We start from the raw sequence: 24,589 nt of genomic DNA, 5'->3' as shown, positions 1-24,589 counted from the left end.
TGGCTGCCTAGTTCCTTATTTTATCTTTACTTGAGTATTATTTGTCAGATTGAAATAATTAAAACCAGTTTAAAAGAAAACTTAATCTGTCATGTGGAATCTGGTTATAGTATCTTCTTGGATGTGCCCTGTGGGCATTGGATTGCAACTGGGATTTGCAATAAAAATATTTATCTCCCACATCCTCACAGCAGAATCCATGAAAGCTTGATTCCTCGACACAACCAATATCTTATTTCTTTATCCATATGAACAAGTTCAGTATCACGATTGAAGACACATTTCTTCACTGATGCCACTAATGGTGACTTCAATAAGTCACATTTGAACTAAAAAAAACAGTTTCGGGAATGCTTCATGGAAAGCGCATTGAGTGAGACACCAATAATGCATTCCTGCAGTACGATCAGTGGGTACAGGATGCATATGTAGAATTTGAAAACTTATCCTCATGTAAATGAGGATAAACCTTGCAAGAACTGTCATTATCTGCTTTTTTTTCAGGGCCTTTGAAAGAATCAATGCCTGTTTTGTAAAAAATAGGTTTTTTTTTCTCGTTTTTTTAATGATCAAGTCATGGATGAATGTGATAATGGGGAGAAATAGAAGTGACACAGACTGTCTCAAAATGTATTAGCTATGCTTATACTTTGTGAAAATTAAAAGACTTTTTAAATAAAGTAATGCTATTCTTATTATGAGTGCAGAATATGGACTTACTTACCATTTGCGTTAAAATGAAATAGAGCAATGATGCATTCAGTGTGCACCGAATTATCAATTTAAGTGCTTCTCAAAGTAACAAGTAATCATGAGCACTTTCTGAAGAAGATTATGGTTCGCTAAACTAAAGGAGTATAATTTATAAGACAGCAAAGATGATAATTCTGGAAAGAATTATTCAATTTTGTGGAACAACGAAGCATAGTTCAGAATCCATTGGAGAATCCAAGATAACAAAGTGTGGAGCTGGACGAACACAGCAGGCCAAGCAGCATCTCAGGAGCACAAAAGCTGACGTTTCAGGCCTAGACCCTTCATCAGAGAGGGGGATGGGGAGATAAAACAGTTTTTAGGGTCAAAAAAACTCAAGAACTTTTTTCTGGAATGAGTTTGATATAAAAATGATTATGCTTGCTGGATAGAATATTCAATGATGACAAATGATAGAATCATACATTGAAATACAAAAACCAGCTTCGAAGAAGTTAATTGTTATAGATTTGAAGATAATCCATTTGGACGTGTTAAAAGCCATTTTGGAGATTACATGCAACATTTTTAGCTGATACAAAAATGGATGAATTTGCAAATGTTGTGTGACTTTCTAGTTTTCTATCATGCTAGGTAGCACTGTTCCACTATCAAAATGTAAGTAGGTGTTATCATGAAATTGAAATCGTGAAAATTTAAACCAATGGAGTGTTTCCAGTATTAAGAGGATTAAGATCAGACCTTCATTTTATCTTCTGCCTTTGGGCTAGGATTAAATCTAAGCATGTAGTACTGAAGGACATTGAATTTCTTCACTGCCCAAGGCAAGAGTTGCTCCTTATCTTTCAGAATGTAATATCCTCTGTTTCATAGCAAAAAGATTTACTTCTTCAGAGATTCAATCACAATCTGATTGGTGTGAGAGAACTTACTGTTTGCTGTCTATGATAACAACGTGGATACATAAACTTGGCAAAAACTGGTCAAATTTGTAGATAATGCCAATCTGGACAGGATAATTGAATGTGATAGAATGATAAAATGAATTAGACAAAATATATGAATGTGTCTGATAATATTAGATAAAATTTAATGTGGAAGAGTGTGAAGTTTGGAATATGTGAATAAAAAATGGTCAATAAAAATTTAAGTCTGAAGTTCAGTCTTGTATGAATAAACTCACAGTTACAGCTCCCCCAATCCCAACTCTCAGTACCTCTCCTGTCAGGTTGCTAATTCTCCAGGATCGTGCTGCAATATTCATAAATTAAACATTAATCACATGGCTCCTGCTGCAAATGACCCGAGAGAACAACCACTGAGAATTTGTGCCTTTCCCCTGCAAACATATTAAAATCTATGCATGCTAAAGTGAATAGGGAGATGTTTGGCACAGTGTAAAAATTGAAGATGTGGCTTCATAACAGGTACATTTTGGAGCAGCAATTATTCTCAGCACTAAGGCATGCAATGGAAGCCCAACCACTTGCCCAGCCACAGTAGATAAAGCTGTTCTCTAAGTTGTCCAATGCGTACCTGTTCCTGGTTCCTTCTGAGCGGTGAAATTAAAAGGCCCCTCCTGCATCTATCAACCTGCGTCTGTTTAGAGCTCAGATAACAAAGTGTGGAGCTGGATGAACACAGCAGGCCAAGCAGCATCTCAGGAGCACAAAAGCTGACATTTCGGGCCTAGACTCTTCATCAGAGAGGGGGATGGGGAGAGGGAACTGGAATAAATAGGGACAGAGGGGGAGGTGGACCGAAGATGGAGAGAAAAGAAGATAGGTAGAGAGGAGAGTATAGGTGAGGAGGTAGGGAGGGGATAGGTCAGTCCAGGGAAGACGGACAGGTCAAGGAGGCGGGATGAGGTGCTAGCTAGGAAATGGAGGTGCGGCTTGCGGTGGGAGGAAGGGATGGGTGAGAGGAAGAACAGGTTAGGGAAGTGGAGACAGGCTGGGCTGGTTTTGGGATGCAGTGGCGGGGAGGGACGGGCTGGGCCCGTTTAGAGCTAAGCTGTTTGCTACTCCCCAAATCTAACTCATGTCTGGATCAATTCTCTCTATATTTCCCTCTTGAATACTAATGAACAAGGCTGCAGTCATTCTGGATAGTTGAAATGACATTAAGGTTTTTACTGAAACTCTTTGTCCCTTACCATTGGATATTATTTTTCACCAAGTGCCCAAATGAAGTCACTGTGGTATTGCCATCCCATGTTTTCTACTCTTCCTTGTCTGGCACCTGTTCTTCATATTGATCCATGACACTTTCTGCCTGCGACCCTTACAAAACACATCATGTCAAGTTGCTACCCAAGATGTTCTACTTCGTTTCCTCCCTGGATGATTCTTCGTTATTTCAATCTCCATCTTAAGTTCTTTTTCCACGTACTTATCTTGTTTAAAAAAATTTGATCATGGAATGCAGACATCGTTATCTAGCCCAGCAGTTTATTCCCAACTGCCATAATTGCTCAAAGAGCAGTTAGGTCAGCCACATTGCAGTAGATCTCAAGTCACGTGTAAGGCAGACCAGATAAAGATGCACTATTTTCTTTATAAAAGGATATTAATGAACCAGAGGGTCTTTTTTATGACAACTAATGGTGGTTACATTAGGTGAGTTTTAAATCTACCACCCAATGTCATGATCAACCCTTGATTTTATTACCTCCTGTGGCTCCTCTATTTGCATCATCCTAATCACTGACAAACCTTCTCAAGCACTTCTTTAAAAGCAATTTAAATTTAAAAGGGATGAATTTCCTCGCAATTGATGCAAAGAGTTGCAGGACAATATTTCATATTTTAAGATTTTAGCTGTAACTAATATACTACTATCAACATAGACTAAACACATATCAACCTACTAATACACCATGAAAAGTTACTTTCCAATTAATGGACTAACAAAACTTAAACGTTTTCCAAGAAAATGGGAACTGCAGATGCTGGAGAATCCGAGATAACAAAGTGTGGAGCTGGATGAACACAGCAGGCCAAGCAGCATCTCAGGAGCACAAAAGCTAACGTTTCGGGCCTAGACCCTTCATCAGACTAAGAATAATCCTCATGATACGGACAATCAAATTGAGCATTTGTCAACCCATCACAGCCATCAGGGCACCTCTCCAATACACTAGCAGGGTGCTTGTGCATTGCAGGACGCACTGGCAATGAGCATTGAAAGGCTGCAGCAAGGATACTTGGCCCATGCAGACAGTCGTTTGGCTGAAGGAGTGGACTGGCCTGCATTTCAGGGCTGCTCAACTTGGAAATGTGGAATGGCAAAGAAAATGCCTGTGACCACAGTCTCAGTGGGTTAAGTGGCTTAATCTGTGAGGTAGGGGACTGTGGAATCCACAGATGTTAGAGTTTTAGGGGAAAAAATATAGCACATAAACCCTGCTGGATTATCCTTATGCATATTCCCCATCTCTGCATTGCACCTGTCTGGTCCAGACATTGCTGAACAACTTGTTCCCACCAACACTTTTGGACATAAAGGTCATGAAAGCTTAAGGATGTTGTTTAGGGAGGGTCAAAGGTGTCAGCAGCATCCATAGCCCAGTATAAACCTTTCTCCTTCTGCTTCCAGATGATGCATCAGGTTCTCAGCACAGGCATCATCGTCTGTGGCCATGAAATGATGCTTCATGCTGTGACCATGATATCTGAGGATACATAGCAATAGATAACCAGATGTAAGGTGAAATCAGTAACCTTATAATAAAGTGTAAAATTACATTCAGTGCTATCAAAAAAGCCCTTAACACAGCATCTTCTTCCTAAAATTCCCACTTTGTCTTCGTGTACTCCCTGGATCTGCAGTTGGCTGAAGGGAGTCTGTTTGGCATTGGAGACCATTGGCCCAAAGGTTTGGTCTGTTGACACTGGAGTCATTTGTGTCTGAATATGTAATGAATGATGTGCTGAAATGAGAAATAACAGTTCTAAAAACCCATATTTGAAAGAGTGGCTCCAGTTTGAGAATCAAGTAACCTGATACCCATGGTAGGCATTGTAAATAGCTGTTTGAAGAAGCAGTCATTGAAGTTCAAACTGTAGACAATCTGGGCCTGAGAGTGTGTACTGATGCACATCTTATTGGCGACAAGAAGTTGTTGGTCTGTGGATATGACGGTTATTCATGACTGAGATCTTTTAACAGCAAACAGTTATGCAATTGGTTCTCAGATAACTGAGCAGCTTGGGAATGGGAGAGTGGTTCTATCTAAACCAACAAGATACTGCCTGTGATAACAAGGTGTTGAGCTGGATGAACACAGCAGGCCAAGCAGCACCCGAGGAGCAGGAAGGCTGACGTTTCAGGTCTAGATCCTTCTTCAGAAATGAGGGAGGGGGCAGGGCACTCTGAAATAAATAGGGAGAGAGGGGACAGCAGATAGAAGATGTATAACGGAGAAAATAAGTGGAGCGGAGACAGACAGATCAAAGAGGCAGGGATGGAGCCAGTAAAGGTGAGTGTAGTTGGGGAGTTAGGGAGGGGATAGGTCAGCCCAGAGAGGATAGACAGGTCAAGGAGGCGGGATGAGGCTAGTAGGTAGGAGATGGCGCTGGGGGTTGAAGTGGGAGGAGTGGATAGGTGGGAGGAAGGACAGAATAGGGAGGCGGGGACAACCTGGGACGGTTTTGGGATGCGCTTGGGGGAGAGGAGATTTTGAAGCTTGTGAAGCCCACATTGAGACCATTGGGCTGCAGGGTTCCCAAGCGGAATATGAGTTGCTGTTCCTGCACCCTTCAGGTGGCCTCGTTGTGGCACTGCAGGAGGCCCAGGATGGACAAGTCATCCAAGGAGTGGGAGGGCGAGTTGAAATGGTTCGTGACTGGAAGGTGCAATAGTTTGTCATGAACCGAGTGTAGGTGTTCCCTGTCTGTTCTCTGCGGTCAAATACTCTTGAAGAAAATCACTTACCTTTCCTGCAGCACTTGCTGTAAGCTGTGCCTTTTGAATTATAAATCAGAGATATCTCCCAAGTGAATCAGTCACTGTGCAATTCTTACAAACCAGTGAACACCCTCAGAGAAAGCCATCTGAACAACAAATGGTTCAGCCAGCTAAAGAAGGTTCATTTCAAATAAAAACTGTGAGAACTGTGAATGCTGTAAATCAGGAACAAAGACAGACATTGCTGGAAAAGTTAAGCAGGATCATTTGCACATTGGAACAGGAAGCAAAACTAATGTGTTGACTTTATAGTTCATCTGCCTCTGCCAATGATTTGTTTTCTCTATTTGTTTGTGTACATGTGTGTAAGAAAGTAAATATAATAGGATAATAATTTTTTGTGCATACAAAAACTTGCTCAGCCCTATCCATCAACCTTGGTCTAAAAGTCAGGTAAATTGGGGTGCTGTGTGTTCCTTTTAAAAATATTTGGTATGACTTCAAGAATAATGGGCTTTGATTTATAGTGGTGACATCAGTAACATAAAAACATGCTGAGGATCTTGCAAAATGACTGTCCTGGGTTTCAACTTCCAACGTTCAGAGTCAGCAGGGAAGGTGGGGTGAAGGGCCTGTCACCTGCATTCTGTCCTGAGTGGAGACTTCTGAAGTAGTTGTGTGTGGTTCCTCCTCTGGTTGGATGCCTTGTCTCCTTGTGAGGAAGGGGCACCTGGAGTAGTTACTGGGTTCCCTGGCCACCACCACTAGCCCCCTTCCTCCCCCCAACCATTGCTACTTCTTCAATCCCAAAGACTAAATAACTGGGGCAACAAAGTGCAGATGTATGCATTTGTCCATCAGACCCTGAGAGTACTGAACCTAACTCTCCATGCCAACCTATCTGTGAATGCAGCCAGATGATTGCATGATTCACTGCACTGCTGCATCTTCTGGCCAATGAGGGCTATTGTGTCTGATATACCTGTTTGCTGTTTCCACTCCTCTCTCTGCATGTGGCTGAAACTGCAGTGCCTTCTCTGCCTGGGGATGAGCAGGGGCATAATCACTGGCAGATCTCCAAATGCCAGTGAACAGGAACTTTCTTCCTCAGCGAGCTGTGGAGCTGCCACTGTAAGGTACTCAAAGATTGTGACCCCACACTCTCTAAGTTAATGTTGTCACTGCAATGGCCATATCTGAGTTGAATGAGGTTGCCTTACTGATGCTTCCTCTGAGGCCTCAGTACTGTTGTTCTTAGAGGTTGAGGACATGGCTTCTGAGGGCAGCAGCCATTTCATTGCAGTGGTTGTAGAAGAGCTGGCTGTATGTCCAAGCTAAGAAAGAGAGAAGGCATCACATCCAGTAGTTGGAAGTGATGTATATTGAATAACACTGAAAGCGGGGTTCATGTGAAAGTTGCAGTGGAATGAAGTGTGGCACTTACTGGGCTGATGGAATATGGATGTCTTGGCATATCTGCAAAAATGGTCCTGATCTTCGCCTGTGACAGCCAGGATTCTCTCCATGTATGAGTGAGGAGCCTGATGTCAGGACTGTGTCCTTTTAGTTTGAGCTTTTTAGAAAACTGTGGACGGAAATAAGAAAGAGCTATTTCAATACCAGTGCATGAAAACATCGCTGCAGTTTTGAAAGGGGAGAAACCTGATACCCATGGCAGGCAGTGCAAACCACTGTTTGACAAAGCCGTAATTGAAGTTTGAATTTGAAATTTGAAATTTGAGTTGCAGACAAGATGGAACTGAGGGGGTGGGCTAATGCAGCTTTTTCTGGCAAAAGGAAGTGCATCGATTTATGGACGAGTGACCAATTACTAGTGACAAAGATCGTTTTGCCAACCAACAGCTGTGTGAATGATTGGCATGTAACTGAACAGCTGGGAGCTGGGAACAAGGTCCAAAGAGAGAGGTGTTTCATTCATACCCAGCTCAGGAACAGTTTCTTAGTTCTCTGCAGTCAAAACTCACCGTAAACCAGAGGAAAACCAATTTATCTTTTCTGCAGCAGTTGTTGTCGCTATGACATTTAACTGATAAGTCAGAACATTTTCTTAGACTTAGACTCCGACTCCCTACAATGTGGAAACAGGCCCTTCGGCCCAACAAGTCCACACTGCCCCTTGGAGCATCATACAACCCACACACCCCTGAACACTACAGGCAATTCAGCATGGCCAATCCACCTAACCTGCACATCTTTGGACTGTGGGAGGAAACCGGAGCACCCGGAGGAAACCCACGCAGACACGGGGAGAATGTGCAAACTCCGCACAGACAATTACCCAAGGCTGGAATTGAACCCGGGTCCCTGGCGCAGTGAGGCTGCAGTGCTAACCACTGAGCCACTGTGCCACCCACATTTTTTAAAAAATTTTTTGAAATTTTTATTCTTTTCTTTTCACCATCCTCATCCCAGCACCACCACCCCGTCCGCGGCCAGAAAACCCAGGGCACAGGCCCGGCCACAGCGCCCCCCACCACCGCTTCACCGCTGCCGCCTCCTGCGCTCGCTGGCATTGCCCGGCACTGAGCAGAGCATGCGCGGCACCGCCACCACCGCCCATTTTTGTGAGTGCATCAGCCAGGAGAAAGGAAACTGAAACTGGCCACCAGAAAAGCCACAAGGATCATACAAAAAAGGGACAAGGATTACTGAACTGGTTTTCCAGTTTTTCTTCTCTATTCATAATCTATTTTACTCTGTCTGTTTGTCTGTGTGTGTGTGTAAGGGAAAGTTTATAAGAAGATTAGAGTTTAAATTAGTGGTAGAAGTATATGTTGAAAGTTTAAACTGTTTACCTGTAGCTCAAGTCTAATTACTTGACATCGATGATTCTTGTTCAGTACAGAACCCTAGTCTGTGCTTCTTATCGATCAAAATCTGAAAGTCAGGTAAATAGGTGTACTTGACGTACTTTATAAAATCCTTAACATCTGTGATGCCTCTGGAAATAATAGCGCTTGATTTCCAGCACATTGCCTCAATGAGTCATAACAACCTGAAGGGTTCTCTCTGCTCTGTTAGAGCTGGTTTTTTTTCTGGAATTAAAGAATGGAAGAGATTGGGTGACATGAATGTGAATAGCCTGGTTATTAGCTCGGATGAAACGTGGTGAATTGCTCAAGGTACTGAGGAGGTAGTGTGAGGAATGCAAGTTAAATGGGTTTTGAGGTTGGATGAGAATGAATGAGAGAAGATATTGCAGGCAATAGTGAGAGTCGCAGAGTATGAACCTTAGCGGGAGGTGTGTGCTGTAGGAGAGATAGATGTGGCAGAGACAGGAGTATGGCACATGCCTACAGAGAATGGAGAAGGTCATGGCCTTCTTATGGCACTTGCTGGCCATCCTTCTGGATCGTAGATATGTCACTGACCTGAATGGTGACCTCACACCAGTCTGGCATCTTCTCCTGGTTTTTCTCCTCTGCTGGTTCTCTGGAAAGACCACAGCCTCTCTCTGCACTTGTCCTCATCCAGTACCTCCACGTCCCTATCGGAGAATTGCAGTGCCGTTGTCCCCTTTCTCCAATAACTTCATTATCTGTCCTTAACTGAGAAGGGCAGCTCAGATTTCCAGTGCTCATCCGGATACACAGCAACCATTTGAAATTGGCACTGGAGAAGGGCATGCTGTTATTTCAGCAGATATCCACTGAGTGGCACGTTGTCCAGGGAATGGTGCATTGTAAGATGGAGCTAGAATCAGACAAGATGGATGTGCAAAGGACAGGGGACAAAGTTAATCCAGCAAGTTCAGTAAGATATGGCAAGAAAACTCACCAGGCCTTATAGGGGAAATCCCTCCAAAATACCTGCCACAATTCAAACTTAGCTCAAAAAATGTAAGATTCAGGTCTATGTCATCTTACAATGGTTGTTCAACACTCCAGTTTCTGCACTGCTGTTCATCACGTTACCTCTATATTTATTGGCTTGTTCAACCATTTCTTCATCCATGCCTTTGGAAACTTGACATCCCTGCAAACTCTATCGTACTTCCTTTTGCAGTCTTCACCAGTGTTACTTTTGTCTTCACTTCCTAAATTCCAAGTGGTGCATACCCTCTCCTTTAGGGCGGCACGGTGGCTCAGTGGTTAGCACTGCAGCCTCACAGCGCCAGGGACCCGGGTTCAATTCCAGCCTCGGGTGACTGTCTGTGTGGAGTTTGCACATTATCCCCGTGTCTGCGTGGGTTTCCTCCAGGTGCTCCGGATTCCTCCCACTGCCCAAAGATGTGCAGGCTAGGTGGATTGGCCATGCTAAATTGCCCGTAGTGTTCAGGGGTGTGTGGGTTATAGGGGGATGGGTCTGGGTGGGATGCTTCAAGTGGCGATGTGGACTTGTTGGGCTGAAGGGCCTGTTTCCACTCTGTAGGGAATCTACTCTAACACTAGTCTACTTTCTTTTGCTATTTCACCTCCTCTAATGGGTAGTACATGAATGAAAATCAAAGGCTGTGCACAGGCTGCTCACTGGAGTAGATTTTTCTTTTCACATTTTGCATACTTGTCAAACCCTAAAACTGCAAAGCAATGAAAGGCAAACAATGAACTAGCTTTCTAATGAAGGGTCCAAGCCCGAAACGTCAACTTTTGTGCTCCTAAGGTGCTGCTTGGCTTGCTGTGTTCATCCAGCTCCACATTTTTATTATCTCGGATTCTCCAGCATTTGCAGTTCCCATTATCTCTCAAACAATGAAATATGCCTACATATGTGGAATGTGACCTTGCAATATTGTATGAATTAAGTAATGTTAAAATAATCTGAGAGATAAAAACTATTTCTGGAAAGTGAGAGGACAGTTGTCATGATCAAGACCGCTAGTTTATGGCGACAGAATAAATAAAACTCTCTTTTTGTTAGAGCATGGTGTCCTAAGATGTGGAGGCATCATATTTTGTCATTCTGATATGCCTTCAGTGGAAACTGTGAATCACTGGGTTTGCCTAAGACTGAAAATGTATGAGAAAACAAGAGCGTGCATCTTATACTCGTCAGTTTTTTTAAAAAAGGTACTTGCTCCCCCTAATGGCTAAATACAGTGGCACTGTGCGAGCCAAGAAGATCCCAGATTCAGTCCCTACTCTGGACTGCACAGCTGTGTTCAGCTGATACAAACATTCAAGACTAGAAAAGGGAAGGGTCCCAACAGCATGGTGAGTATGAGATGAGGCTTGATATGATGTTCCTCATTTTGGACAGCTTGCCATCACACAAGACATGAGTGATGACAATAAAAGCATGATATGGAAATGTTTCTGATCCCAATTCTGGAATTTTATCATTGTGGAATTCAGTGTTTCAGGAGAAAACATGAAGGAAGCATGGGCTTTTATTGGGGAATTTGATCCTGTATCATCTAGGAATATTTAAATATAATGTATCATGCTGCTTATGATTCTCAACTTCAACCAAGTTTGTAGATTACCAGAGATGGTAGGAACTACAGATGCTGGAGAATCTGAGATAACAAGGTATAGAGCTGGATGAACACCGAAGGCCAAGCATCATCAGAGGAACAGGAAGGCTGGCGTTTCATGTTCAGATCCTTCTACTACAGGTGGAGTGTAGGGCAGGATTTTATGTTTTTGATCAGGACCTGACATCAGTATCAAATGCAGGCCATGTCCTTGTGCTATTTTTGGAGTAGCAATCAGTCATCAATTTTGCCAATTATTAACCAAAGAATCATCTGATCCTACAGCATAGAAGAGGCCTTTGGCCTATTAAGTCTGTGTTGATTAAAAAAAACTCTAAATCTACTGTAGCCTTACTTTCTAGCACTTGGCCCACATCCCTGAATAATTTGACATTTCAAGTGCTCATCTAAGTACATTTAAAAGATTGTGAGGCTTCTCACCTAAAATGCCCTCCCAGGCAGAGCATTCCAGAATTCCACCACTCTCTGGGGGAAAACAAGTTATTTTTCCTCAAATTCTCTAAACCTCCTGCCTTTTGGTTTAAAATCACATCCCCTTTTCATTGACCCTTCAACTAAGGGGAACGGTGGCTTTGTTTCCACTGTAACAATGCCCCTCTATCTTATACTTGTCAGTCAGGTTAACTTTCATCTTTCTCTGCTCAAAAGAAAACTACTGAGCCTCTCCAGCCTCTCCTCATAACTAAAATGCTCTGTCTCAGGCAACCTGGTAAACCTCCTTTGCATCCACTCCAGTTTAATCACATATTTCATATAATGTGGTAATAACAACTACACACAGTACTCCAACACTGGCCAAACCAAAGTTTTGTTCAGCTCCACTTAACTCCAAATCTTGTTATCTTTGCCACAACTGACAAAGGCAAGTATCCCATATGCCTTTTTAACTGTACTATAAACCTTTCCTATCACTTTCAGGGATCTGTAGACAAGCAACCCAAGAGTCCTCCATTCCTCCACTAAACCAATTTTCGATCCATCTTGCTAAGTTACCCTGGATCCCATGTGTTTTTGCCTTTTTTTAATCAGTCTCCCTGTCAAAGAGCTTGCTTGTTGTCCAGTTAAGACTATTCCTTGAAACTGGAAGGCCAATATGAGGCCCTCCAGCATGGGAAGAATTATACTCTGCCTTTGCAGCTAAGGGAGAAATAGAAAGCCTCCAAAATGAAGTTTCATTTCAGAAATTTTTAAACAAATCTGCAAACAAAATATGGCCAGCTGCTATGTGCCAGCACCAGTGTGGAGAAAAAACTCCATGAGAAAGCAGCCTGTTGCCACACTGTAGATGAGTGAAGAGGGATGGAGGGCCCTCAACTATAAGCTGGACAACTCTCCCAATCCTCCCTAGCTTGCCACTGAAAGACCACCTTGAAACAATGCACCCACTTATGTCCTTTCTCACCGCCATACTGGGGCACAAAGTATTGAAAATGACAACACCACTCTTCTGTTTCATTTCATGATGTTTGCTGACACCAACACACAGATGATGAATGGGGACTGCATATGCTCATTGTCAAGTATTGCTGACTGCAATATAAAGCCAATTTTTAAAAAACATTCTCTGACCTGATGTATTCTTCCACTTAAAAGGAAAGCATTAATTATTTTTTCTCACTTTTTGATAAACTATTTTTATGAGCAGCATTGCTGCTAATACACGTTTCTTGATGTCAGCAAACATAGCCTTTATTTAAGCCTACAATGAGTGACATTGCCTGGTTTGAGATATAATTTCCTTCCAAGCAAAGAATTGTATGTGGAATACTGGATATTTATGATTATAAGGCTATGATCAAATTTATAAGCATGTGCTGAACTCCAAGATTTGATTAGAGTCCTGACAAGAATCCTAGGTCATTACAAGCTTTTGTATTATATATCAAACAAGTTCTGTTAGGAGAATACATTCACCATTTTTTTCTCTGAGGCATGGAAGTAAGCTGAGAGCTGAACAGTGTGGTAGGATATTCATAGAAGACTATTAAACTGGTTTGTATGTCATTGATCCTGTTTTATTGGTAATTAATTTGCAGTCAAATACTTAGGGACCTAGTAACGCATATCATCAAATTAAAACAGAAAGAGAAATACCGCCTTGCCAAAATTTCTGTTATGTAGAGATTAATTTTGACTGTACCACAAAGGTGTTTTGTGCATTGATTTATCTGAGTAAGTAAATGAGTTATTTATGGTCAAACATTGCAAGGTTCTCAACCACAAAAAAACTACAAGGTTACAGGATCTGTTTTCAGTCTTTATTTTGTAACAAAGCTATATCTACAGGTGCAAAATTTCTCCTTTGCAAATTTTCTTCTCTCATTAGGCTGTTTATGCTATGGAATGTTACTGAGATCTCACATACAGTTTCACTACAGTTCAGAAGGATCCAAAGCAAGTTTGTACTGATAATTCAAACTCAATTTAAACAATTGTTACATAATTGAATAAAACAAGCTCATTAAATAGTTTGTTGCATCTCATTTAAAGCTGCATATGACTTCAAATTATTCACAATGCTGCTTGAGAGCAAAGTAAATCATGTTTTTTTCTGTCTCCAAGTAATGCATTTCTTCATATTGTGAAGTAATTTGAGAGTGGAAATAAGAAGTGAGAACTGATACCATTACTCTGAAGTATGAAAAAATCCCATTATTTACACAAACGAGAGTAGTTCCTATTTTGTGTGTGTCGCTTTATCGTGGGGTATTTACAGTGTAACCCTAGCCAGTTGTTGACAGACCCCTATGTGTTGGTAAAACTAACAGCTGGTTTTGCCAGCTGGTCTGCTCAGGTTAGCTCAAAGAGTTAGATGGCTCGACTGTAGTGTAGAATAGCATCAAAGATATAGATTTAATTCTCTTGCCAGCTGTGGTAGTTTATTGAGGCCTGTTTCTTTACCTTACCCCATGACTGATATGTCTCTGATACCTATTGGTTCTTTTTGAATTATGGCTGACTACTTACCTACTTACCAACAGACAAGCAGAAATTGCGGAAAAGCTCAGCAGGTCTGACAACATCTGTGGAAAGAAATCAGAGTTTTCGTTCCAAGTCGAGTGACCCTTCCTCAGAACATTTCTAAGGATGGGTCACTGGACTCGAAACATTAACTCTGATTTCTCTCCATTGATGCTGTAAGACCTGCTGAGCTTTTCCAGCAGTTTTTCTTTTTGTTTCTGATTTACAATATCTACAGTTCTTTTGGTTGTAACTACCTACCAATTTGTATCACAAAGCTTTGTCTTCCGTAATATTCATATTCAGAAACAATTCAGTAAGAAGATTATTAAATTTCAGTTTAAAGCAGTTACCAGCATTGTAAGTGTGATGAGGTCAGCCAGGTGTACCTCAGAGAGTATGAGTTCCCTGATTGGGACTGGTAGTCAGATCCAACCAGGAAGCTCTGGCTGACAGACATAAACAGGTGTGTCAGAGGTTTTGTTCATTCTTTCAGCCAGCTCTAAGGAAGCTGGGTCAGTGTCAAGGACTTTCTATATGTAAATAAAGGTTGATTTGATGACAGGATACTTGCCTGACTAGAATTACTTCAGTGGTAACAAGAGAAAGCATACTTCTAGACATTCGCTCACAACAGTCACCTTTGAGTTGGGGTAAGCATTTCTGGCAACATGCTGTAATTTGGGAAGCTTGATTCATTTGATCCTGATTTTGAAGACTGGCCCAATATGTGAAAAGATTATGTTACTTTTTATGGGCAAATGATATTACAGCAGATGAAAAATGAGTAATTCTCCTGACAGCTTGTGGACCCGCAGCATTTTTGGTTATCAGGAGTCCAAAGATGTGCATCAATGGATTAGCTATGCTAAATTTCCCATCGTGTTCAGGGATATGTAAGTTAGGTGGGTTAGCTATGGGACATGGCCGATTCTTATTTTGTAGCTCCTCATGGGGTGTTTTAGCATCAGGCCAGGTTCCTGTAACTCTGCCTCTGATACACTCAGTGCGTTATGCACAGTAGCTCTCTTCTTGTGCCCAGAGTGTCTCGGAAGAAATTCATTTCACTCATCAGGTGGTAAAGCCCTGTATGGGTAAGAGGCACGGTTGACATGAGCTCAGGTCCACTGATGAATTAAGTTCAGCCAGATGAGACGGTTCTGAACAAGCGTGCAGACCGTATGAAAGCTGCAAACTTGCAAACAGTGCAGGAGGAAACATGCCCAGCTCCTCAACAGCCTTTCCAACTGTTGCGGACCCATGGATTCTCCCTCCCATCATAGTGTAAAGATTCCTGGAATCTGAGATGGTCACAGCGGATGACACCATCTCGATGCCTTTTCCACCTGAAGAATGGAATGAATTTCTTCCAGGCACAAGAGGCAAGCTACTGCCTGCTCCTGATCCATATCCCTCTAAACCTTTCCTATTCAGGTACTAATCCGAATATCTTTTAAATGCTGTAATTGTACCCACATGCACCACTTTCTCTGGAAGTTCATTCCACACACAAACCATCCTCTGTGTAAAAAATTTACCCCCACATCTTTTTTAAATCTCTCTCCTCCCACCTTAAAAATGCGCCCCCTAGTCCTGAAATTCCCTATCCTAGGGAAAAGACAACCACTATTAACTCTATGTCCCTCATTATTTCATAAACTTCTATAAGGTTACCTCTCAACCTCCTACGCTCCAGTGAAAAACTGCCTTCATCGACTTTCCTTTGGATGGGTTCTGAGTGCTTTAGTGACCCTCCATGGATCAGATGAGAAAGCAATCACTGTGATCAAAAAAATCAATTGAGAGTCTTTTAAACAATGAATTATTTCTTTTTTAATAGTGCATGGCTTATGGGCTGTTGTGATACAACGGCAGTGTCCCTACTTCTGAGCGAGAAGGTCTGGAATAAAGTCCCACCTGTCATAACCATGTTGACTAAAAATATACACAACTTATATAACAAGGTGTAGAGCTGGATGAACACAGCAGGCCAAGCAGCATCAGAGAAGCAGAAAGGCTGATGTTTCGGGCCTAGACCCCTCTTCAGAAATCATTTTTGAACAAGGGTCTATGCCCGAAACATCAGCCTTCCTGCTCCTCTCATGCTGCTTGGCCTGGTGTGTTCATCCAGCTCTATACCTTGTTATTTCAGATTCTGCAGAATCTGCAGTTCCTACTATCTCTACACAACTTACATATTGTGTCTCTATGTTGCCAAAGTCACCACGAGAAGGGAATAACTCTGTAAATGGACCAGACAAGCTGTGAGGGTTTTAGTTGTTACACTGAAAAGCTGCAGCCTTGATAATTGAGAGGCTGCTGTTCAAGCACCTCTACTCTCAGGAAGTGTTTTTATTGCTTGACAGGTGATTGTCAATTTCTTGGAAAGCACTTTACCTTCTTTGCACTTCAATCACATTCAGCTGGAATTCAATACAGCCAGCTTTCACCATGACATGGGAGTGGCTTTTTGCACCTCTACATTCCAACTCTGCAGAGTAACAAGACAAGCCATCAGATGCAGCAGAAGCTTCACAGGGCAGATGTATTGGACACTGAGATCCATCCAGAAAGAAGCAAGATGTCCAAATAGGAACTGCAGTCAGAGGACTAGGTCTCCCAACATAGTTGAGCCCTAATTCTTCTCAAGGCTTGGTTAGTCCTTCTAGAATGCTGCTGACATCTCCAGACTGTTGGAATAAAGCCTTCTTCCTGGTGGATCTTCTGGGAACATATTATCAATACCCAACAATATGCCTGTATCTGAATGACCATCCATTCCTCCCAACCAACCCCAAGCAACACCCCTCCAACCATCACCCCTGCCTCCTTCCAGCCAGGTCTTTGCCTTTCAGGCAATGTGCTTTCTTCTCCTGTAAATAAATAAATAGATGTGTGAGTTTCTATCATGCTTTATGTTGCGAGGAAAGAACAACATTTGTGGAGGGTGACTTTTCAGGCATTCTGTGAGAGGTTTAAATTCTTTGCAAGTGTCGGCTGCTCAGTTGGACATGTGAAGTGCATCAGAAAGATAGGAATGAGTACAGTTGCAAAGCCTGTGTCTAAGTGAACCTTGAGGCCCTATTTAGAACCTTGTAAAGTCAAAGAGATGCAAAAGGGTAATGAAGTGAGATTGTAGTCATGGAGGTTTTTTAATGTGTGTCTCAGGATTGGATGAATGTGAAGGACTACTGTGATCTAGTTCCTGCATGAGGTTCCTCCAATTGGTTATGGTTTAAGAGATTATATCTCAAACTATGAAGCTCCCACTAGGTAAACTAGGAGGTTGAGGACAGGAAATGAGAAAGAAAGGGATAAAGGCTGAACCAATTGGCTTAGTCTCCAGTGCCTTCTCTCCATTTGCATTGGCTTAGATATATACAATTTTTTCGCAATGCCTTCTGCTTAAAACAAGCTCCATTTCAGATTTTCTGAAAGAATGAAGTGCGCTTGTTTAAAAAAAAGGATACCTGCAGCTGTAGAGCATACTTTTTCTGACGGCGAAGACCTGTCAGAGAGTGCAGCATAACACTTACGTCTGAATTGCATGTGGGTGTAGATTAACATGAGTTACAACCTACAAATTACCAAAGGCCTTTGGACAAATTGGAAGCATATTAGGGAGATAATAATGGTAATTAATTTTATTTGAAGTAGCCTTTGTTATGTTTCATTTCAGGCAAATGCAGAAGGAGATGGAAATTGACAACCCAGTTGAGTGGATTAAATAAAATTGACTATTTTTCACATTTTGTCTGTATTTTCTTTAGTGCTTAGTTTGTGCTGCATGCGAAGTAATTTCCATTTATTTAAACTGATGCTAGTTAGGAATTGATTAACTTTACCAGCTTTCAGATTTTGTTGTTTCCAAGACTAATACCCAAACAATTGGTTCAGCCATCCCTCTCTTGTTTTCTGGCCTCAGTCTCCTTCCGCCCTCACATTCACCCTACCTCGCTGCTCATCAAAAAGCAATATGTCTGCAGCCCCATTACTTTATCCTTGTGAGCCCTTTTTCACTTACTTATGACATCAAGCCTATCTTCCTCCATCATCTCTCAAGTTGCTCTGATTTAAATTAACTCATAGGATGTGCGTGTTGCTGGCTGGGTCAGAATTTGTTACTCACCTACAGATGCCCTTGAGTGTCATTAGCTGAGGAATTGTAAATTGACTTCATACCAAATCACAGAGGAACAACATGTAAGTGAGCAAAAATGAAGGGCTGAGGGAGGAACAACAGGAGAGAAATCAATCCTAGAGAAACAATGGCTGTATTAGAACATGCATGATTGGAAGTAGAGGTTGCTCTATTGAGGGAGAGCAATTTGAGAGATTATGGAGGAAGATCGGCTGGTTGCTTTAAGTAAGTGAAAAAGGACTCAAAAGGATAAAGTAATGGGGCTGCAGACATATTGCTTTTTGATGAGCAGCGGGGTAGGGTGAATGTGAGGGAGGAAGGAGACTGAGGCCAGAAAACAAGAGAGGGATGGCTGAATCAATTGTTCGTTGACCATGGGACTATGTGCTGCCTGACTACTATGCAATGCTGAGCGCTGACTGTTAAACATTTCCTCCAATGAAACATTGGGAATTATGAAGCTAGCAACAAAACTCAAAGCTCATCGATGATTCCAACATTCTACTAACTACTGACTCAGGCTTTTCCAGGTTGTGTAATATTTAGTGTCCTCTCGAACCTGAGCTAGTTCCCAAACATACATTTTGGGTCTGCCTAAGACTGCTTATTTTTAACTCAACAAAATCGTCTTGCTCCGACCTCACTTTTACCACAGTAAAGCCCCTGCTGTACTTGACTTCATACTTGATAAAACCATTAGTTATGTCATCCAAGGTGTCCCTCTCTTAACATCCAATATGTTCAAAATACATTCTGCCTCATGCTGCAATTAGCCCTGCTTACCCATCACGTTCACTAACATACATTAGCTTCCACTTTATCCAATACACGTATTCAAAAATCATCTTCCTCATCTACAATGCATACTTGCCTTTAGTACATCTTCTTTCTGTGATTAATTCCATACATAAATCCTATCCTAGTTGTTCATTGTTGAACCTTGTCTCTTCTAATTCCATATTCTTTCATCCACCATCAATTGTAAAGTTGTTAACTGTCTCAAATTTCTTGAATTCCCTCCCTACTCCTTGACTTTCTCTTTTCTTGTTTCTTAAATCTGTATTTTCGTTATGCTTATGATTACGTTTCTTAATTCCTGACATACCTCGTGTCCGTTTTTACACTCCTCTGAAGTACATTGGGATATCCATTTACACATTCAAGGTTCGGCTTATTGAACTATGTTATAGAATAGTCCTGAGGGGATTCATTTGCATTTACAGGTTTGCTGCTCACTTGATAGCACAATAAACAAAATAAAAGTTAACTTGCAACCCTTCTGATTTTATTTCTTTTAACTTCCAGGTCAGGATCGGAGTGAAGCTGGTCTGATAAAACGGTTTAAAGGAGATGGATTCCGGTACAGGGCAAAACTAATTGGTGTGGATGAGGTTTCAGCTGCAAGGGGAGATAAACTCTGCCAGGACTCAATGATGAAATTAAAGGTAACTTTTACAGAATTCTAGAAGTTTTGAAATGTCATAAGACAGTGAATATTTATATTGAGCAGGGTTTTTCCTATTCTCACTTAGATTGCTAAATCAGCTACCCCTAGTTAAAGGAGTGTGCCAACATGTGATAAGGATGAAAACTTTCATTTTTGTTAGAGCTAATTCACTCTCAATCCCGTTCCTTTCCTTTCTTTTAGCATTACTTGTTGCATTCTCTTTCACCATGCGCACCCGCCTCTCCTCCCTGCACTCCCGTGGGGATTTGTCATCGGTAGAAGGAAGAATTATGACAATAAAGACGGAGGATGGGAAAAAAATTGTGGCTGTAGGAACTGTTCCTTTTTTGAGGTGTTCTCAGTGTTGAAGCCAATTTCCTCAAATTCAAGGAGGAGTAATTACTGTCTCATAAGTTGGATTGTTTTGGAATTTTGGGGAAAAAACACCCATCAAAATATCTGTGCATTAAAAGAGGAGGAAGACACAAAACAGGCAGTGACCACATGGTAAGCGATTCAGATGGGGAAAGCGAGCTATACCACTGTCTGACCCAGCAACGAATCTGCACAGCTGCTGCCTCTGTCATTTGATTTCCAAATAGCTGTGGACATCGAAGTTCATCTAAGAAAAATTACCAAACGGTGAAATTCATAGCGGATCTTGAGAAGCCTATATAGAAGATCACACAGCAGGGGAGCAGCTAGGAAGTTTTTTTTAACATATAACCTTACTGTTTATTTTGTAAAGCTACGACAGAGTAGAGTGGTGATAATGGGAACTGCAGATGCTGGAGAATCCAAGATAATGATGAAGGGTCTAGGCCCGAAACGTCAGCTTTTGTGCTCCTGAGATGCTGCTGAGCCAGCTGTGTTCATCCAGCCTCACATTTTATTATCAGAGTAGATTGGGTTCTTTTCTGATTATATGTTTTATTGAGATCAATCTCTGAATTAAATGTTAAATGTAAAACGTAGATACCAAGTTAGCCCGGAGCAGTTTTTTTAAAGAGCAAAAAGACTGCTATTTTCTGGGTCTATAGATTGTTAAGGTTTGAAGATGGCCTTTAGTAGAGTGATGTACTCTTCCTGTTGGACGTGGGAGATTAGAGACAGTATCAATGTTACTGATGACTATATCTGCAGGAAGTGTATTTGGCTGTGAATTCTATCAGCCCACATGGATTGGTTGGAGCAGCATTTAGAGGCAATGAGGAATTTATAGAAGCAAGAGTGTGTGATGGACAGCAGCTTCAGGAAGGGAGATTAAGAAAAACACAGATACAGTCAAGTAGATGGGTTTCCTCCAGGAAGTGTAGACGAGGGAGGCAGGGGTCTCCTGTGGCTACCCACATCTCAAACAAGTATGCTGTTTTGGAAAATGTAGTGGATGATGGTCTCCCATGGTAGTGTAGCACAGACAGCCGCATTTCTGGTACTGAGACAGGCTCGAGTAAGTCAGGTTCCAAATAATCAATTGCGATGGGGACTCACTAGTCAAAAGCACAGTCAGATGTTTGTGCAGCCAAACAAGTGAGACTCCAGAATGGTGCATTGCCTCCCTGGTGCCGGGATCAAGGATGTCTCGGAGAGGGTGCAGAATATTGTCAAAGGTGAGGGGGACCAGCAGGAGGTTGTTGTACACTTCAGAATTAACAAAACAGGAAGACAAAAGGATGAGACTTTGAGGAGAAAATATAGGAAGTTAGGCAGGAATTTAAAGAGGAAGTCCTCAAGGATAGTAATATCTGGATTACTCCTGGTGCCACAAGCTGGTGAGGGTAGGAATAGGCGGATACAGCAGATGAATGCATGGCTGAGGAACTGCGGGAAGGAGTCATATTTTTGGATCATTGGAATCTCTTCTGTGGTAGAAGTGACCTGTTTAGGAAGGACAAATTCCTCCTGACTTGGAAGGGGACTGATATACTGGTGGGGAGATTTGCCAGAGCTGCTCAGGAGAATTTAAACTAGTAAGTTGGGGGTGTGGGACCCAGAGAAATGGTGAGGAAAGAAATCAGTCTGAGCCTGGTGCAGTTGGGCAGGACTTGTACACTTAATGGTAAGGTCTTGTGGAGTATTGCTGAAAAAAGAGACCTTGGAGTGCAGGCCCATAATTCCTTGAAAGTGGAGTTGATAGGATAGTGAAGAAGGCATTCGATATGCTTGCTTTTATAGGTCAGTGCATTGAGCATAGGAGTTGGGAGGCAATGTTTCGGCTGTACAGGACATTTAGTTAGGCCACTTTTGGAATACTGTGTGCAGTTCTGGTCTCCCTGCTATAGGAAGGATGCTGTACAACTTGAAATGGTTCAGAAAAGATTTACATGGATGTTGCCAGGGTTGGAGAGGTTGAGCTGTAGGGAAAGGCTGAATAGGCTGGGGCTATTTTCACTCGAGCTTCAGAGGCTGAAGGGTGACCTTATAGAGGTTTGTAAAATTGTGAGGGGCATTGATAGGTTAAATAGAGAAGGTATTTTCCCCAGAATAGAGGGCGTCCAAAACTTCAGGACATAGGTTTAAGGTGAGAGGGGAAAGGGGCAACTTTCTCATGCAGAGGGTGTTGCATGTATGGAATGAGCTGCCAGAGGAAGTGGTGGAGGCTGGTAGAATTACAACATTTAAAAGGCATCTGGATAGGTATATGAATAGAAGGGTTGGAGGGATGTGGGCCAAATGCTGGCAAATGGGACTAATTTAGATAATTTTGGATATCTGGTCAACATGGATGATTTGGACTGAAGGATCCATTTCTGTGCTGTACATTTCTGTGATTCTATGACTAACAATGAAAGAATTCATATCCACGTGTTCAAACGGGTGTTTGTGTGGCATGAAATAAGACTCTAGGATTTTGTGTTGACTCACTGGTGCCAAGGTCAAGATATCAATATAGCAGCAGGACATTCTCTTAGAATTGTGGGACCAGCCAGAAGTCTTGGTCCTCATTGGTACCAATGACATAGGCAGGAAGAGAGAAGAGGTTCTGAAAGCAGTATTGAGGAAGTTAGGAAGGAAATTAAAAACAGGACCTCATGTAGTGGTAAGCATAAGAACATGAGAATTGATTGACTGAACACAGAAAACTGGTGTAGGAGGAAGACCATCAAATACCTGAATCAGTGGGACCAATTCCAGGGAAGAGGATCCTGTACAAGGTGGATTGCAGGATTTGTTGGATTGAGACTGATATCCTCACAGGGAGATTTGCTAGTGCTTGGGGTTGGTTTAAACAAGTTTTACGGGGGTGGGAACCAGAAGAGTACCTCAAACTGGAGGGAAGTTAAGCTAGAAGCAGCAAGTAGAAAAGTTGCAAAGCCGACTGTAAAACAGGGGAAACAAACCTGAACATTGAAGATGCTTCCAATGTGGAATGATGTCAAAAAGAAAATGTTAAGGGCACTTTGCATGAATGCACACTGTGTTTGCAAAAAAGAAAGATGATCTAAAAGCACAAATTGCCATTATAGAGACATGACTGCATAAAAATCAGGACTCAGAATGGAATATTCAAGGACATTTGTTTTTTTAAGAAGGACAGATAAGAATAACAAGGAGGTAGGGTTGCAATAATAATACAGAATGGGACCAGTACATTTTTTTTAACCAAGCTGAGGTCCTCCGTTAATAATGTGTGGAACATGTTTTAGTGGAACTAAGAAATAGCAAATGTCAGAAGGCATTGGCTGATGTTATTTATAGGCCACCAAATAGTTGTGGCAGCATGGGAAAGGTATATATCAGAAGGTCAGAGAATCTAATCACATGTACAGCATAGTATTCATGGGTGACTTCATTCTGCATATTGTCTAGAAAAGCCAACTGAGCACTGAAGATGAGGAGGACAAGGTTCTGGAGCATCTTAGGAATGGCGTTCTAGAGCAGCATATTGAAGAGCTGACTAGAGACAGGCTATTTTAGGTTGAGTGACCATCATAATAACATTTTATATTCTGCTTGAAAGTCAGGTAACTCAATCTGAAGCAAAGGCTGTAAATTTGTTTAAAGAAAATTATAGAAGCACAAGGCACAAGTTGGCCGAGTTGAAATGTGAAGATGTATTAAAAAACATGACTGTACATACACAATGGACAATATTTAAACAACTATTATCTGGCTAACAACAACAATAAATTCAATTAAGTGGTAAAAACTGAAAAAAGCAACAACCGTGGCTGACAAAAGGTTAAGAATTGTATAAGATGTTAAAAAATCATAAGTGACTGAAATTGTAATAAGTCGAAGGATTGGTAAGTTTTAGAATATAGCAAAGGAGGACCAAGAAACTTATAAAGAAGGGAAGAATAGAATATAAAAGCAATCCAGCAAAAAGTATTAAAATTGATTGTAAAAGCCTCTGCAGGCATAAAAAGTGAACAATTCCCGAAAACAAGTGGGTCCATTAAATGCAGAATTATTCATCATTGGGGAATGGAGAAATGCCAGAGAAGTTAAATTATTATTTTGTGTCCTTTTTTGCTGAGGAAGGGACAAGATTTTTCCCAAAATTAAAGTTCCAGTCACTAAGGAGAAGAAGCAGTTGTAAGAATTGACTATTAACAAGAAGATTGTACTGGAGAAATAATGGGACTCAAAGTTAATAAGTCCCCAGGGCCTGATAGTCTATATCCCAGAGTATTGAAGAAGGTAGTGACAGTCAGAGATAATGTATAGATGATCGATTTCCAAAATTCCAGATTCTAGAATGATGCTTGCAGACTGAAAACTATAAAAATCACCCCACTATGTAAGAAAGGAGCAAGGGGAATCAGGGAATTACAGACACATCAATATTACATCAGTAGTGGATGAAATGGTAGTTGTATCATAATGTAAGTGATAATGATGGATGTGCAAATGGAGAATCATGCTTGACAGACTTGTTGAAGTTTTTTGAACATGTTACTAGTAAAATTAATAAAGGAGAGTCAATGGATATGCTTGAATTTTCAGGACAGTTTTG

General features: G+C 41.5%; 1 protein-coding gene across 1 annotated transcript in view; it reads left to right on the top strand.

Moving 5' to 3' along the window:
- Positions 1-24,589, top strand: part of dab1a (DAB adaptor protein 1a) — a 400,410-nt gene that overhangs the window by 191,566 nt on the left and 184,255 nt on the right. Inside the window, exon 3 of the mRNA XM_059647688.1 lies at positions 19,488-19,627. Coding sequence (XP_059503671.1) covers positions 19,488-19,627 — 140 coding nt within the window. The remainder of the gene's footprint in view (positions 1-19,487; positions 19,628-24,589) is intronic.

This window comes from Stegostoma tigrinum, chromosome 8 (assembly GCF_030684315.1).
Source record: "Stegostoma tigrinum isolate sSteTig4 chromosome 8, sSteTig4.hap1, whole genome shotgun sequence".
Lineage (NCBI taxonomy): Eukaryota > Metazoa > Chordata > Chondrichthyes > Orectolobiformes > Stegostomatidae > Stegostoma > Stegostoma tigrinum.
This window is presented reverse-complemented; position numbering and strand designations above follow the sequence as displayed.